The sequence below is a fragment of the Megalops cyprinoides genome, chromosome 22 (genome assembly GCF_013368585.1).
Source record: "Megalops cyprinoides isolate fMegCyp1 chromosome 22, fMegCyp1.pri, whole genome shotgun sequence".
Taxonomy (NCBI): domain Eukaryota; kingdom Metazoa; phylum Chordata; class Actinopteri; order Elopiformes; family Megalopidae; genus Megalops; species Megalops cyprinoides.
In genome coordinates, this window is record NC_050604.1 from 26,062,186 (window position 1) to 26,078,213 (window position 16,028).

At 44.2% G+C, this 16,028-nt stretch overlaps 3 protein-coding genes and 2 non-coding genes across 7 annotated transcripts; 3 read left to right on the forward strand and 2 right to left on the reverse strand.

Annotated features, from left to right (window-relative positions):
• Positions 1-198: 198 nt before the first annotated feature.
• Positions 199-270, reverse strand: trnae-cuc. Its single transcript has one exon. It is a non-coding gene; the product is annotated as a tRNA-Glu (tRNA).
• A 1,490-nt stretch (positions 271-1,760) lies between these two features.
• Positions 1,761-3,689, forward strand: LOC118769929 (gastrula zinc finger protein XlCGF52.1-like). Its single transcript, XM_036517350.1, has 2 exons — positions 1,761-1,859; positions 2,256-3,689. Exons 1-2 carry the CDS (start codon positions 1,775-1,777, stop codon positions 3,485-3,487), a joined length of 1,317 nt encoding a protein of 438 aa, XP_036373243.1. The 5' UTR covers positions 1,761-1,774; the 3' UTR covers positions 3,488-3,689.
• A 1,606-nt stretch (positions 3,690-5,295) lies between these two features.
• On the forward strand, positions 5,296-10,162 carry LOC118769924 (zinc finger protein 239-like). Of its 3 annotated transcripts, XM_036517340.1 has the most exons (6): positions 5,296-5,726; positions 5,867-5,991; positions 7,607-7,703; positions 7,848-7,969; positions 8,399-8,471; positions 9,199-10,162. In XM_036517340.1, exons 1-6 carry the CDS (start codon positions 5,450-5,452, stop codon positions 10,026-10,028), a joined length of 1,524 nt encoding a protein of 507 aa, XP_036373233.1. In that variant the 5' UTR covers positions 5,296-5,449; the 3' UTR covers positions 10,029-10,162. The 3 variants fall into 3 exon arrangements, with proteins under 3 accessions (XP_036373233.1, XP_036373235.1, XP_036373234.1); XM_036517342.1 differs by lacking the exon at positions 9,199-10,162 and having other exon boundaries at positions 8,399-8,537; XM_036517341.1 differs by lacking the exon at positions 5,867-5,991 and having other exon boundaries at positions 5,614-5,726.
• On the reverse strand, positions 7,295-7,381 carry trnay-gua. The gene is given in 2 exon segments: positions 7,295-7,330; positions 7,345-7,381. It is a non-coding gene; the product is annotated as a tRNA-Tyr (tRNA).
• Positions 10,163-12,803: 2,641 nt separating the features above from the next.
• Positions 12,804-15,735, forward strand: LOC118769922 (zinc finger protein with KRAB and SCAN domains 1-like). Its single transcript, XM_036517337.1, has 4 exons — positions 12,804-13,233; positions 13,389-13,549; positions 13,887-13,989; positions 14,351-15,735. The coding sequence occupies exons 1-4, from the start codon at positions 12,933-12,935 to the stop codon at positions 15,394-15,396; spliced, it is 1,611 nt and encodes a 536-aa protein (XP_036373230.1). The 5' UTR covers positions 12,804-12,932; the 3' UTR covers positions 15,397-15,735.
• The last annotated feature ends 293 nt before the right edge of the window (positions 15,736-16,028 follow it).

The window sequence follows — 16,028 nt, forward strand, 5'->3', positions numbered from 1 at the left end:
AAGTGCATATTGATAAATGTATACACACGCTGTCAACATACAGGAGAAACAAATACAATGATACGTTTTCAATAGGAAGTATACATCGTGGTCATAGTGAAAGAAGGTCACAACGATACACTTTTCGGCTGCGTGTGAACGTACAATGTCATGCTTTTTCCCTCGTGCAAACAGGCCGTATTTTATTGTAAAACGTCATTCCCTGACCGGGAATCGAACCCGGGCCGCGGCGGTGAGAGCGCCGAATCCTAACCACTAGACCACCAGGGATGTGTGGAAAATGTCTGTTTTAAGCCTTCACCAATTACAGACGCACCTCAGGTTGGGGTATTATGTGAAAATGTGATTTGGAACACTCTTATTTTGAAACGATTGCTTCTCGGAAATCTCCACCGGAAAAGACGCATACATACACAAACACAACTCATTCCTGTTAACGCTATCCCCTACCTGGCTGCGCTGTGCTCGCCGCGTGTGAAAGGATCTGAGAGAAATGTCGAACTGCATTTCTTTTCACTCTCAGTTAGCCTCCATCATGGAAGTATTGTCTAAAGCGGCCGTGGCAGAAATTACCAAACTGGTGGACGATGGCTCTGCCGTTCTGCGTTTGGAGGTGTGCAGGAGCCAGAAAGAAAACGCGGCGCTAAAGAGGAAGTTGCAGCTGATGGAGAAAGAACTGCGGGCTGCCCGGGGATGCGGAGACCGGGCGCAGGAGGGCTCCGTAAACATCTCTCTGGAAGTTCAGGTTTGCGACGAATCCGGGGGAGCAGAAGAGCGTAAGTTTCAAAATCTATAACTGCACTGATTGCGGGAAACATCTACCTGTAATTTCCATTCTGACTGTTGCCATTATTACATGCTGTCTGCTGTTGTTATCTGCTTGTTATCTACAGTTCCAGAGAAGGGAAACCGTCCCGCCGTGGAGGCAGTGTGTGACGGGCCATTGAGCTCTGGCTTGACCTGCGATGGCGAGACTGCCCCTGGGAATAAGGAGGAAACTCCGTCACAGATCGTGGCCTTAAAATACGAGGTCGGTTTTAAAAATAAAACTTAAATTAAAAAAAAAAGTAGTAACTCGGGGTATTGCACAGAACAGTGACGCCCGAGGATCATGAGTGTATTCCATCCGCGTAGAACTGTAGAAGCAGTCCTGTCGTGGCCAGACTCAAAGCACAGCTCTGTGAACGCTTGCAGTAAAGAGGCCACTGTATTCAGCACATACTGTCGTCTTTACTTCGAGAAAAGAGTCTTACTTGTAATAAACCTGGAGTTGCTTTCCGTTATATTTTCAGTTTCCTGCATTCTTTTTCATTCTACACTATGGAGAGCAGACCAACGGTGTAATGAATACTGTACTAGAAGTAGCTGAATAATGCATTTTATCTATATACATTTTGAAACATTCAAATACATATTTAACATATCTAAATTAAATATTTAAATGTTGTTACACATTTATAAAATACACATCATTAAAATGTAGTTAAAGCTGTAGTTTTGCAGATTGTGGGGGTGTAATGGAATATTAGGTTAAATGCCTGAGAAAATGAGGATATTCCAGTCACTTTCTCTCATGCTAAATAACATGACATGAAGTTTTATTTTTTAACAAGTTGAGTTCTGTTGATGTGTGATAAGGAGGTGTTTTTGGAGGAGACATTGAGAAACACAGTGCCAAGTCTACGCAAATAAAAAGGCCTGACATGCATATCAGCATCACTTCCTTCCTGTCTGTCAGTCAACAGGCGTGGACCAGGATTGGCCCGAGTCGCACATGCTCAGTGAGGAGAGGCGTCAGAGCGCTTTGGAGAGGAGCCGCTCACAGGCGAAGCACAGGATTGGGGGGGAACTTCAGTGGGGTAAACGTCTTGAGGATAGTCTTGTGATAACAATATCAGGGAGCACAGTGCACTGTTGCCAATCTATTTCATATTTACATCCTGAGAAACTGGTCATTGTGTCTTATAGGTGAATGATATTCCATCATCCTATCTGGTGAAAACCCTCCAATCCGGCTCTGAGAGTATGGCCGTTGTATCGTCCTTGTGACCGTTGAATGGCTTGCAGTTTTGCAGTCCCTTGTGTTTTCCCAGGTTGTAAATAATAAGTAAACAACTATTGCAACTGTGAACCAGATGCATCAGCTCTGCTTGTGTATGTAGGTAAAATATTGATAGCTATAACATCATTTTTCCTAATGGTTAGTGTGAGAACAGATTATATTGTGCCATGGATTTTTGCTCTGTTTTCCACAGGTGTTTCACAGCCCTCTGCTGCCCACGGTGTTGAAGAGGCTGCCTCTGAGCCATGGCATAGTGAGGAAGAGCTGGACACAAAGCCCACCCCTGCAGAAGACCCAGGGCAGCTGGGTGCAGCGTACAGGCCAGAAGAGTTCAGAGGCCTGGAGGCAACGCTCAAGCAACAGCCAGACCTCTGCACCCAGAGTCTCCACCAGGCAGGGGCTGCCACGGGCCTCCGGTTGCAGTCAGTGTGGAGCAAGCACGCCCAGAGGACTCAGCAAGACATCTCAACAGAGCATGGTTTGGCTGTTTGCTCTCCAGGTGAGAGCGAAGAGGGTGCCCCATTTGACGAGGGCTTCGCGACATCAGTAAAAATCAGCAGCCTCCAGGGAATCGATGAAGAGAAAAAGTTTATTTCCACAACCTGTGAGAAAGTTTTCACTGATGCCCTTAAACATGAGATGCACCAGCAGTATCACAGCACAGGAAGGCCGGTGACCTGTGCAGAGCATGGAAAGAGTTTTACTTATTCAAGTAGTCTTAAAATACACCGGCGAATTCACACAGGAGAAGAGCCATTTGCCTGCTCAGAGTGTGATAAAACTTTCTCCCAATGGCATGTTCTTAAAACGCACGAAAGCATTCACACCAGAGCGAGACCGTACGCTTGCACACAGTGTGGGAAACGCTTTCGCTACAAAGGTTATCTTAAAATCCACCAGCGTGTTCACACAAGAGAGAAACCTTTTACTTGCATGCAGTGTGGCAAGTGTTTCTCTCAGATCAGTAATCTTAAAACACACCAGATCACTCACACAGGTGAGAAATCCTACAGTTGCACACAGTGTGATAAGACCTTCTCCTACCTGCATGTCCTTAAACATCATCAGAATATGCACATTGGAGGGAAATCATTTAGTTGCAAGCTTTGTGGAAAAATCTTAAGTAGTGAAAATTCCCTTAAACAACACCAAATAGCTCATCGTGGAACAAAACGATTTAACTGTACACTGTGTGGGAAGGGCTTCACTGCTAAAAGCAGTCTTAAAGCACACCAGAGTGTTCACACAGGTGAAAAACCATTTAGCTGCACGGACTGTGGGAAGAGCTTTGCTCATCTTTGTAATCTTAAAACGCACCAGAGGGTTCACACAGGAGAAAAACCATTCACATGCACACAGTGTGGCAAGAGCTTCTCTCAGAATCATGTTCTGCAAAAACATGTGCTTACTCACTCTGGTGATTAAGAATTAGAATCTGGAAATACTTGTGTTGTTAATGATGTTAATGTTACTGTTTCTTTTGTGCCACGTTCATGTGCCATAGGCAAGCTCAGCTAACTCGCAGCTTATGCATCTTATATGCCCTGTATCAAACAGTTTCTATTCAGTATCTTTTAACAGTTATTAATTTTATATATGCTCTGTACAGAATATGAAATAAACAGTTTCTTTTGAGTGCAGCATGGTATAAACAGGATAGTTTTTTACAGTGTTTCTCAAACCTCTCCTGGAGTACCCCCTGCCCTGCAAGTTTTAGATCTCTCCCTGCTCCAACACAGCTGATTCAAATGATCAACTCATTATGAACTCCTGAAGCTGCTTAATAACAAACTCATTGTTTTAATCTGTGTTGGAGCAGGGAGAGATCTAAAACATGCAGGACAACCTCTCTCCAGGAGTTGTCACAAAGCAGCTTTACATTGTTCCCAGGCCTGAGACCCCCTGAGAGCAAGCCTAAGGCAACAGTGGCAAGGAAAAACTTGTTAAACTGTTAAAAAATTAACAGGATGAAACCTTGAGCAGAACCCTGGGCTCCCCCCTTGAGCAGAACCCTGCTCAGAGGGGGAGCCCATCTGCTTCTGGTCGGCACTGGGCCGATGGAATTACACAGAATACTGTTGGCTCTGAACCCAGCTAGGTTTGCTAGTGGATGACGACCACATGCATCTGCAACAAAATTTGTATGTTTAATATAAACAAAACTAATTTTACATTATGGAAACCGTGAAGGTTATCTCTGTAAGCACACCATCAGAGAGACGTCTGTCAAATGTAGCTAAATGAATGCGCATTAGTGCCCAAATCTACACGTGTATGAAGAATTGTCTTCTTGCTTAAACATCTGTAGATATGTCTCAAAGGCTTCCAGCGTTTTTCATCATTCAAAAATCGTGGGCTAACAAGCGGTCCACTTAGCAAGCTCGATGGGTGATGATGTGGTAACCTGACTTTGCTAGCTAGCTAGCTGGTTAGCTATGTTACCTAACGTTACACTGGCCTACACTTACCGAAATCCTGTAGGTCTTATCCCTCATGCTCGCCCTGAACAAACTGGTGATATGGCTGTCAAAACAACTAAATTCCTCCACATGCCCTGATTTATAATGATTTTCACCCCGCTGAAAACTTCGGGTCTCATCCTTGAAGAAGAGGAAAGTAAGCAAACGTAGCTAGACGCATAATATAAAAAGTAGGCTATAACGATTTTAACCTCCTGCTCTCCGAAGTGCTCCTAAGTCGCCCACGTGTTGGTTACCCTAATATGAATGCAAATTAAAAGGTTAATAAAGCTAGCATCATGCTAATACACCCATCTCTCACCACCAGCTGTCAAAGTCAAAAGCTAGCGCAGGCTACTGAATGGGGAGAGGACATGGGAACGAAGCTTTGCAACAGATTTTTGCATTATTAACAGGGGGCATAAAAGAATTATACCTTCCACATAGGAATTATGAATGTATTTGTTCAGTACTAACGACTGCATTGAATCATTCATCCATTCCGATGTTCGGCTAAAAGGACACTGACCACCAATACCTTTATCTAAATACCGTGTAAACATGTCATCAGCCGACAAAGTACTAATATAACTCTCCTGATATGTCATTGCAACTATACTTTTACTGTTTTTTAAATTTTCATGTATTTCCTTGTCAAACACCTGCGAATTCCATTAGCCGCCAATTCAAATTCAAAAGCTTGTTTTCCCCCAAGAAGGGGCGGAACCACACCGCGGCGAGAAAGTTCCCGGATGATTTCTCCGTTTATTTAGATACTGCCGTGAAGGCAGAGAGGCGAGTGTGAGACCTCTGAGCAAGGAATACGGCGGTGTGAGTTTTTCTGTTTGTCAGCTGGCTTTATTGACGGAAAACCACTGTCCAATAGCATTGAGGTTTTTTAAAATAAAAGCTTCAAACGTGAAGGACCATGTCGAACGGGGTTGTGTTTCGATCGCAGCTCGCTTCCATCATGGAGGTTTTGGCAAACGCGGCCGTGGAGGAAATCTGTAAGATCGTAGACGATGGATATGCCATTTTACATTTGGAAATGTCAGAGTACCAGAAGGAGAACGAATCTCTGAAAATGAAACTGCACATGATGGAGCTGAAGGTCGCACAGGGATGTGCGGGCGGAATAAACATGCGAGAGAGCTCCCTGACCGCTGGCTTTGATGGACTGCGGGATCATCCCAAAGGAGCGTCAAGTAAGTCGCAGCTCTGACCGCTGGCATCCGGCGTTTAGTCGTGCAAACAGTCGTAGTCGTGGTGCGAAGCATGCAACTCCATGGTGTCATACAGTGTAACACAAACTTTTAGCTAGTTTCATCTGCAACTCTTTCCTTAGAGGAGAGGCCCGTCCCAGCCGCAAACAGGGTCTTCGGCCAGCCGGCAGGCGGTACTTTGTCGAATCCCCGATCTGTTTTGGGTGAAGATATCTCCGTTCAGCCTGTCACCGTGAAGCAGGACGAGGTGAGTTCAGGTAGAGGCTGAAACTCTAAAGGCTGTTTGCCAACCATCGTTTGCGTCATTTTAGTAACGTTCGAGTCGGAGTCCATGCCAATTACGGCATATTCGCTCTGTGTTGTCTGATTATGCTATCGGTGTAATTATGCGCAGAGACGTTACCTGTAAGCTTTTTTCTCCTTTTCAGAAGAAAGCATTTAGACCGGTGGGGTTTTGGAAAGTTTGTGGTTATTGTAGTGAAAGCTGACCGTATTTCCGCATGCGCGTTGGTCCGGGTTACGCAGCAATGTTCACGCGCTGCAGCTCATTATTTCTCAGGTGTTGTCCAATACTGTGCTGTCAGTACTTTTTCTGCAAAAAGATATTTAATGTTTGTTATCAGAACGTCAGGTGGTACGGAAGCCAAGAACGGCCATGCTTGCAATTATTTTTTTTAATGCCGTTATCTCGAGGTCACGAGTTAATTATTTTGTTATCTCGAGAAAGCAAAAGGCCTATTTCTCGAGATAACGAGATAATTTATCACGAGAAAACGACTTTTGTTTTCTCGAGATTACGGGATAATTATGGAGAACTCGAAAATGAGTGTCCGGTTCATTTGATCAGCGTTTCCCAAACCTCTCCTGGAGGACCCCTTGTCCTGCATGTTTTAGATCGCTCCCTGCTCCAACACAGCTGATTTAAATGATCGGTTTGTTAAGAAGTTCATAACGAGTTGATCATTTGAATCAGCTGTGTTGGAGCAGGGAGAGATCTAAAACATGCAGGACAAGGGGTCCTCCAGGAGAGGTTTGGGAAATGGTGCATTTGATCACACCTGATTTCAGCCTTCAAGATCGCTGTCATGACTGTCGGGGAGGATCTAAATGTTATCTCTAACAGAAAGACACAATGCAATTTCTGCCTGTGTTAGACCTTGACTGAAGGTCAGTCTGATGCGTTGATCAATAATGGGTACTCCTGACATTTATCTTAAATGAGTTGCTACAGTTGTCAAGATACCATCTTTGCATGCTGGCATGGCACTCCTGATCTCTGATAAACATAAGTAATAAGAGGAACGACCTTTTGTTTTCTTGTGATAACAAAATAATTAACCCGTTATCTCAAGAAAAGAGCTTTGTTTTCTCGAGATAACGGCATTTAAAAAAAATAAATAATTGCAAGCATGGCCGTTCTTGGCTTCCGTAAGGTTAAAGAGCATTTCGACTCTCAATGTAATTTATGAATACTTACGTTACATTACATGTAATTAGCGGACGCTCTTATCCAGAGTGACGTTCATCACTGTAGAACATAAAAAGGTCACTCCTTCGAGCCGGATTCGAACCAGCGACCTAAGGATTACTGATATAGCATCTACAGTCCTCCGCTCTACCAACTGAGCTATCGAAGGGTGGTTGAATATGGTCCTGTTTATAAGGACTTTTCCAAATATCTCCAGCTGTAGTTTGTGCTGTTGACAGCAGGTAGCACCAGGTGGAGTTGTGTCCCTTTTTCATTAGTGTGATACCTTATGAAGTGCTAGGTTTTAGCTACCAGGTGCACTAGTTGGTAGTTACCGGCATGACCTGGACAGGGCATTTGTTTGGAGATTAATCTCCATGCTGTTTCGTTCCAGTGTGCTGACCTAGAAGAGGACAAGACTGTTCTTATCAAAGAGGAAAAACCCGAAGAGGACAACGAGGCACTGAGTGAGCTGAAGATCAGTGATGGGGGTAAGCAGAGAATTAACAAGCACTGCTGTGCCGATCAGAGCTGTAACAGAGGGCAGAGTTTTTCACGTTTTCAATACATTTCTTTACCCTGCTTGTAACTTCATGGTTAGTAATGGAGCTTCCTGATTTTAACCCTTCTCACAGGAGCTGGGGGGCCTGATGCCGGCGGTGAAGAGTGGGCCACCACTGCAAACTCGGGGATCGCACCCTCAGAACGCACAGAGGACCTCACCGCACAGTGCAGGGGCAGACACAGTGCTTGGGAGGTCAGTGGACTGGACACCGCCCTTAGGTCAGATCCAGTGTGTGAAACTGCTCAGAAGAGGCTGAGACACACAGAAGTTTCCTCAAAATACACCAGCAGTGAGAACACACAGTTCTTTATATAGTGTGACAGTACTGAAATTATCCGAGGGAAAATAAAGTGGCATAAAATTCACACTTAGATAGCAGTTATGTCAGACTGTAGAATAACCCTAAGCATATTTAGCATTGATTTTTCAAAAATTTTATTTTGTATTTATTTTGTCCGTATTTTTCTTCAGCGTTCAAGTTATGTCTGAAATCAGCCATACCTCGTTCTGTTTTTCTTTTAATGCTAAGTATGTGCTGCCATGAATTGATTTCTGATTGTTGATTAAGAGCATCTGTTTTTTAAAGCTGTATGGATCGCTAAACTCTGTCCTGTGTTACAGAGTGCAGACGTGGAGGAGAGAAGGGCTGATGTAAAGGAGGAGAGGCTGGAAGAGATGAAGATCAGGGAAGAGGGTAAGTAAAAGCAAAAACTGTTCTTTCAGACGTAGAAACACATTCATTTCTTCACTTCATTGTGAGGTTTGTGTAAGGTATATTTGGGGGGGGGGCAGCAGTTGTGTGCTGGGTCAGTTCAGGTAGAGTCTGAAGAGTTGTGTCAGGGTGTGTAGCAGGACAGGGAGTTCATTCCACCACTGGGGATCGATGTAGGTGAAACGCCGATGTCTAGCAGAACGAGCACCTCCTGCCTTGACCATGCAAGGAGCGAGACGTCCAGTTGCTGCTGAGTGCAGGGGTCGGGCCGGTGTGTGGAGCTGGATGAGTTCTTGGAGGTAGGCAGGGGCTGTCCTGTTGATTGCAGAGAAGGCGAGGGTCAGGGTCTTGAATCTGATCCTGGCAGCGACAGGAAGCCAGCGGAGGGATTTAAGCAGGGGAGTAACATGGGAGAATTTGGGGAGGTTGAAGGGCAGCTGTGTTCTGGATGAGCTGCAGAGGCTGGGTGGTGCAGGCTGGGAGGCCTGCGAGGAGAGCGTTGCAGTAGTTGTCTGTTAAATGAATGTAATGTAATGTATTGTAATGTAATGTATTGTAATGTTTAGTTGCACCTTGTTAAGATGGGATATGCATTCCTGAACCAGTACTTGGTAACTGTGGCAGCATCACTGGCTTTTTCCATGGGAAGTTTGTCAGCGGCACCTGAAGAGTTTGGTATTCCTGACTTTGGTTCTAACCTTCCTTCCAGGGCCTGGAAAGTGGGATGCTGTGTGCTCTCACACCTCAGAGACGCTCCCCGGGAGCCTGTTGGACCACTCGCTTCCTCCTGCAGTCAAAAGTGCAGGGAACAGCCAGCCCACTTTTCAATACCCAAGGTCGACGCAGGACCTCGTGGCAACGGATTCCTCACCAGCTGAAGTGGAAGCAGAAGCCGAGATGTCTACTGCCTGGAGCAAAGACACTGGGTCAGGAAGGATCCAAATACAACACCGACATTACAACGAAGGTAGAGAGAGAGAGTCAGCGCAATCAGACAGTGGTACCAACATGCTTTTCGTGCATACCCAAATGGGACTGAGTGAGACCCCACTGGCGTCCAGCGCCCATTCTGTGAATGGATTTGCTGCCTGTAACCAAAGCTTAACACCACCACAAAGCAGGGTGTGCCATCAGCACACCGGCACCGAAAAGAGAAAACTGATCTGTAAATACTGTGGCAAAGGTTTCAACTTCTCAAGTGAGATGAAATTACACCACAGAGTCCACACGGGAGAGAAACCCTTCGCCTGTACACACTGTGGAAGGAGGTTCAGTCAGTCTTGTAGTCTTAAAAAACACCAGAGCGTTCACACTGGAGAAAAACCATTCAGTTGTATTCAGTGCGGGAAGAAGTTTTCAGATACAGGGAATCTTAGAAGACACATGAATGTTCACACAGGATACAAGCCGTTCCGCTGTGTGCACTGTGGAAAGGAGTACTGTGATTCACGCGATCTTAAGAGACATCAAGCCATTCACACAGAGAAAGAGAGACAGTCCGGTTCTGTGCAGTGGAGGCTGGCTTACTCGTCCACATAGCTTAAAAAACAGTAGATTGTTCAAACGAGAATAAAATAATTTCCTGGGCACTGTGCTGAGAAAGGATATGTTAGTCGGTTGATTTTAACAGTGCACTCTAAACAGATTAACCTATCTATTCATGATCAAACTTGACCTGCGATTAAGTAAAACCATTTTTTGTACTCTGCACTGGATGATAACTTGGGGTAGGGCTTGAATAATGTTGCGCTCACACTCACTGGTGTGGGAGTGTTGTTCGCCTGGCCTGACACTGTTGCTCATTCGACTTGAATGTAAACACTTATGTTCTGTTGTGCTGGAGGTCTCTCTGGTAAGAGCATCTGCTGGAACCGGTGTCAAATTCCTTATATGTGTAAAACCGTACTTGGCCAATGAAGACCAATTCTGATTCTGATTCTAAATGAATGTAATGGTATGTGCAATACATGATCGTGGTTTTCTAGGTTTCTCATTGCTGATCAATGTGAGTTTAAGAAATTGGTTCCCAAAATGTGGATGGGTACCCACTGATAGGTCATAGGAGGTGTTGAGGGGGGGTTGCCAGATGAGGCATGATATTGTTTCCTAAGGTGCACTATACAGATACTGGCAGTGCCAAAATCCACTTTATCAGCTAAGGTGGGGAGGGTAGCATAATAGTTACGGAGCAGGACTCGCAACTGAATGGTTGCAGAATGAAGCTAATAACCCTTAATTCTCTGTTTTATAAGAAGAGATGGTCAAACGTCAATGGATTGAGCGGCCCAAGAGAAAAAACTACAGACTTGTTTTCGTACTTAAACAACAGTACGACAGCTGTTATGGTTTATACATTAAACCTATAATAAACAAATTCATTAATCAGAATGTTTTCAGTGAGAGTGTCCTTTTAAAGTATCTGTCTGGACTAGCATCTTAGCTACAGTGACTACCAGCTGTTATAGCAACACTGAATATCTCAGGATAGGCATATGTCTTGTTTTCATTGGTGTTTGTTTTGTTTTTTTTTTTTTTGTAACTATGTTCTTTGTTGAACTACATCTTGAGATTTGGCTCTTTTTATTTTCGTATTTGAGATAAAAGCAGCCCTTTTGAATATATATATATTATTTTTGACAGTGAGATGTCGAGGGTGCACGGTCAGTAGAAAGTTGTCCCTTTGTGTTGTCCTGTGTTTTGCTATGCTCCCCAGCTCACCTGTAAGTCTTTCTCCAGGTGGTTTAGTTAGCCAGGATGAATTTGGGTGTGTGTGTTTGTTACTTTTTGTCCTTTGGAGATAGTGTTTTAACTCATCAGGTGTGTTGGTAGTTTGACAGTGACTGCACTGGGAGAGGATGGATGTAGTTCTCTGACTACATCTTTAACTTTGTTAAAAAGAACCTTTTTTTCTCTAGACCTGTCTTGTGTATGCACAGCTCTATATGTATGTAATTAATATTTAGCATTTTTGATATGTTATGCATCAATGTATACTTAAAAATTGACATCCGCAACTATATTTTCATGCACTGTATGGTTTTCCCCAGATGTATGGAAAACAACATTTAAAAGTAATTGGAAAAAAAAATGTTGCAAGATTACTGTTAATGACAGGTGTTCTCCCGAGTACCATAATCCTTCATACCTGCTTGTACTGAACTGGGCGTGCTCCACCTGCCGCTCAGAAGTACTGTGGAGACTGTAAAGGTGTACTTCACTCCTGATTTCAGATCAGACAGGACTGCTGTGTTGCTGTTGGATCCAGTCGTCACTTCTTTGGGTTCCTCTCCATCACAGCTGTAGCTGATGCTGAATGTGTAAGAGACTCCCTCCATCTCAGTGGGCGTGTCCCAGCGCAGCCTCACTGAAGTGAACCACACCTCCTCCACCCTCACCCTTCCTGGAGCAGAAGGATCTACAGTGGAGAGACAATGAGTTATTAAATCAATGGCTTCATTTGGATATAGAACAACAGATGAGCTGAGGCAGGTCTTAGAACATAGATATTGCACAGACCTCGAGAATGCAGCTGTGTATTTTGTGAAAATATGCTGGGCGAGGAAGAGACCACATTTGTCTATAAATGTGAAACTGAGGAATCATGATTGTGCCATATCAGAAAAATAAAATCCTGAGGTCTGCTGGGCTCTCAGTCCACAAGGTTCTCTGCCTCGAGCCTCTGTGAGCTTTCTCATGAAGCTTCAGCCAGAGGTCTCCACGGGAATATCTACCAGTGTTCAGACAGCGGTGGGTCTGTGGCTGGCGTAACTGTTTATATCAAGGCCTCTTAAACCAAGCATAACCTGGAGAGCTATATTTACAATGCTATCTTTCTGTTGTGATGTCCTGGATTGAGCATGCAGAAGGTGACTGCTCATGGACCAGATGGAAGCCAGGATCAATCTCACTGACAGATATACCTGCATCTCCACAATTACCCACAAATCCTGCACACTAGAGAGATGGCGAAATTTAGACTTGAAGAGCTCTGCCTGCTACAGCAGAGGAATTACTGAGGAGTTATCAAAATAAGCACATCATGTGAGGGCAGAGTGAATTCACTAGAAAGTCTTCTTTCCACTAGCAAGTATAATAAACAAAGAATGGATGAATGAATCAGACTTTTATCTGGTATATAAGTCTGATTCATTCATCCATTCTGTATTTTAGGGTCTAGATAACTGGACGTTGTCGGAGGCAGACAATGCGATTAAAGCAGAGAAGTATAAAAGACACTATGTGCGCCTAGTTTTGAGCATTTACGGTAACGTATCAATTCCGTCATCGTCAGTACATAGCAGACCGGAAGTAATACCGAGTGTGAACGGCCGAAAACCTGCATTAGTTTTGCATTGTGTAATTTCATCAACAGCTTTCTAGCCGTACAGAATAGCATCTTCTTCCAAGAGATTCTGAAAGAGGGCGTGAAGTGACCAATGCGCAATGTCGGGAACAATGTCAAACTGTATTGCATTTCATACACAGATAGCCTCCATCATGGAGGTACTGGCGAATGCGGCCGTGGCAGAAATCTGTCAAGTTGTAGACGATGGCTACGCCGTTCTCCGCTTGGAAGTGTCGCAGTACCAGAAGGAGAACAAATCTTTAAAGAGAAAAATACAGATGATGGAGCGCCAAAGTGCGCGGCGATGCGCAGAGAGAGCGGGAGAGCGGACAGGCGCCGTAAGTTCCAGCGCTGGTGATGGAGCCCAGGTTTGCCGTAAATTAAGAGCAACAACAGGAGGCAAGTTATCTTGTTGATTTATGCGATTGTGTGTAGTGAGTTTCGCCGATTTGACTTGATCAGTACAGCTGCAAGTATGTTCGTAATGATTGCAATACCACTGAGTGGCTGTTGCCTACATGTTGTTGACCAACCCCCCACCCTTTTTGCTTCAGAAGATCGTTGTTTTACCACAGGGGAGAGCGTCTTGGGCAAGCGCCTGGACGTCAGTCTGAAAAGGGATGAACAGCCCATGGTTCTGAACGAAGATACTCAAGAGCAGTGTGTAGTCAAAAGAGCCGAAGTCTGTTCGCGCATACTCGGCACGGACATAGTGGTATGCTTGCCACTCTCTGTAATGCATTCATATTAATAGTAATATTCTTGAGCATAACCGATTAACAATTTCTTCTGCAGTTCAGATGGAATAACGTAATTTCCACATGTCTATGTCTTTCATAATTAGCATATCTGAATTACCCCCCTCAGCTCTAAGCTGTTTGAAATTTGCCAAATTGAATGAAAGGATTGGCATTTAATAAATACATAAAGCATGAAATAGGTCTGATTCTGTAGTTTCAGCTCAGATACCAGTGCGGTGCTCATCAGTGAGCTGGTGTGTAGCTGTGTATGCTGTCGGAGATGGAATGGTGCAGTCTGTTCATGTGTTACAGTGTGCAGAAACTAGGGGAACTAGACCTGAATCGCTCGTCATCAAAGAGGAGAGACTTAAAGTGAACACTGGGCCTCAGAGGGAACTGAAGATCAGGGAAGAAAGTAAGTCGTGAGGAGGAAACTGTGGTTGTCTGTGGTTGTGTTGTGTGTCGGTTTTTACTGGTTTGTTAACAACTATTGCTGTGTGGAGTGTGAAACATGCAAGTTTATCTTCCTTAGTGATACATGAAGGTGTGCCAGCTCAGTCACTCTCTGGTCATTATTTACCTGCAGCTATACCAACTCTTGACTACTTAGTTTTAATTGCTTGTAATAATACATGTATATATGTTTATATATTTATATAATATATATGTATCTTTTATAGACATTTCAAATCCATCTTGCCAAATGAATAAATGTAATGTAATCCATGATGTCATTTCCACATACAACTAATGTTTGTTTTGGTGTTTGTCTGCAGGAGCTGTTGAGTTGGGTTTCGCTGGCGATAAGGAAGGAAATCCTGTGAACACAGAGACTAAAGCAGCTCAACACACAGAGGAGCTCACTGAGCAGCACAGGACCAGACACAGTGCTTGGGAGGTCAGTGGATTGGAGGACGTCCTCAAAGCAGAACCGGATAAAGACAGTGTCAAGACACTCCCGTCTGAAGGGTCTGAGTACAGGGCTGGAAGACTGAGCAGTCTGGGCTCTGAGAGTGTAATGTGTGAGAGAACCAGTCATCTGGGGACGTGCTTTACACAGGGGAGAGCAAACGCAGAGGCTGAGGACCCGTCTTGCTCCTATGCTGCAGAAATGGACTCGGAGAGTCTGTCGGTTCACTCACAGCTGCAGTCGGCTCCTGCAGCAGAAGGTGCTGGAAGCAGTCTGTCCTCGTTCGCTTCTTTTGACTGGAAGCCTGAGATAGTCATGGTTGATTCTGCGGCCGTCAAACTGGAGGGCGAGATGCCGTCTGTATGGGACAAGGGGACCACTGAGATCACAGGACACGCGCAACAAAGGCAGTATGAAGAAAGCGGAGAGGGAGAAGGCGCTCGGTCAGAAAGCGTGACAGCCGTTTGTCTTCCTCGTGCTGAAATGGCGGTCAGAGACAACCCGGCAGCGTCAAGATGCGTGGTGTCAGAGAGTGAGAAAGCTCATCACAGGCTTGGCATGAGTGAGAAACGGCTGTTTTACACATATTTTGAAAAGGGTTACAGCCGCCCAAAAGACAGCGAAATGCACCATAGCATGGACGCGGGTGACAGGCAGTTCAGCTGTACTCAGTGTGGGAAGCAGTTTGCTCATTCGGCTAATCTTAAAAGGCATCAGAGGGTGCACACAGGAGAGAAACCTTTTAGCTGTACACAGTGTGAGAAGCGATTCTCCCATCAGCACCAGCTTAAAATGCACCAGAGGGTCCACACTGGAGAAAGACCATTCAACTGTACACATTGTGGAAAGCGATTCACACAGTCAAGTCATATAAAAAGACACTTGAGTGTTCACACAGCAGAGATCCTTTAACTGCAAGTCACGTCAACTTCATGAAAATTTCTGCTGGGGAGGAACCATTTGCTTGCACACTCCGAGGTTTTTTTATGCCACTGGAGCATAAACCCAATGTGTGCCCTCTTAAGAGGGTACCTAGACACTTTGTATGACTTTACTGCAGAATTACCCCCAGTCTCACCTGATTACCCACTAAAGCTTCTGACGGTGCAGTGGGAATGTTTGCTTTTTAGGCTGAGGGTACAAAGTAAGATTATAGTTTTAGTAATGTAGTGTGTTTTTATTTGAAGAGATGCTTCTTTCTGAAGTAAAGGTTGTGTTCAACATTGCAGTAACCAATGTATTTTACATGTCACAGGCAGTATATTTATTACACAAAAAGTGTTTGTAAAGATGTTATAAAATGAATAGGAAATTACACAGATGAATAAATGTAATTTTAAAAGGCTATTGGAAGATCTGTAGATATTGGCAAAATACGTAAACTTAAGTTTTTTATTGGACCTTCATAATTATGATTAATACAATTCTTTGAATATTTGAGCTTCAGTGTGTTGCTGTGTCAAAGAAAAACTTAAACATGTTTTCTGTGTGTACTTGAAATTCTTTTGTGTACTGAAAAACAAGAATAATTGATATGTATGTAT

Excerpts from the sequence above, each read along its gene's own strand:
- LOC118769929 (XM_036517350.1), top strand. The coding sequence starts at position 1,775 with ATGCTCAGTGAGGAGAGGCGTCAGAGCGCTTTGGAGAGGAGCCGCTCA. Across the intron at positions 1,860-2,255 it reads TGGGGGGGAACTTCAGTGGG|GTGTTTCACAGCCCTCTGCT; the intron begins GTAAACGTCTTG and ends TGTTTTCCACAG.
- LOC118769922 (XM_036517337.1), top strand. The coding sequence starts at position 12,933 with ATGTCGGGAACAATGTCAAACTGTATTGCATTTCATACACAGATAGCC. Across the intron at positions 13,234-13,388 it reads ATTAAGAGCAACAACAGGAG|AAGATCGTTGTTTTACCACA; the intron begins GCAAGTTATCTT and ends TTTTTGCTTCAG. Across the intron at positions 13,990-14,350 it reads ACTGAAGATCAGGGAAGAAA|GAGCTGTTGAGTTGGGTTTC; the intron begins GTAAGTCGTGAG and ends GTTTGTCTGCAG.
- LOC118769924 (XM_036517340.1), top strand. The coding sequence starts at position 5,450 with ATGTCGAACGGGGTTGTGTTTCGATCGCAGCTCGCTTCCATCATGGAG. Across the intron at positions 7,970-8,398 it reads GCAGACACAGTGCTTGGGAG|AGTGCAGACGTGGAGGAGAG; the intron begins GTCAGTGGACTG and ends CCTGTGTTACAG. Across the intron at positions 8,472-9,198 it reads GATGAAGATCAGGGAAGAGG|GGCCTGGAAAGTGGGATGCT; the intron begins GTAAGTAAAAGC and ends CCTTCCTTCCAG.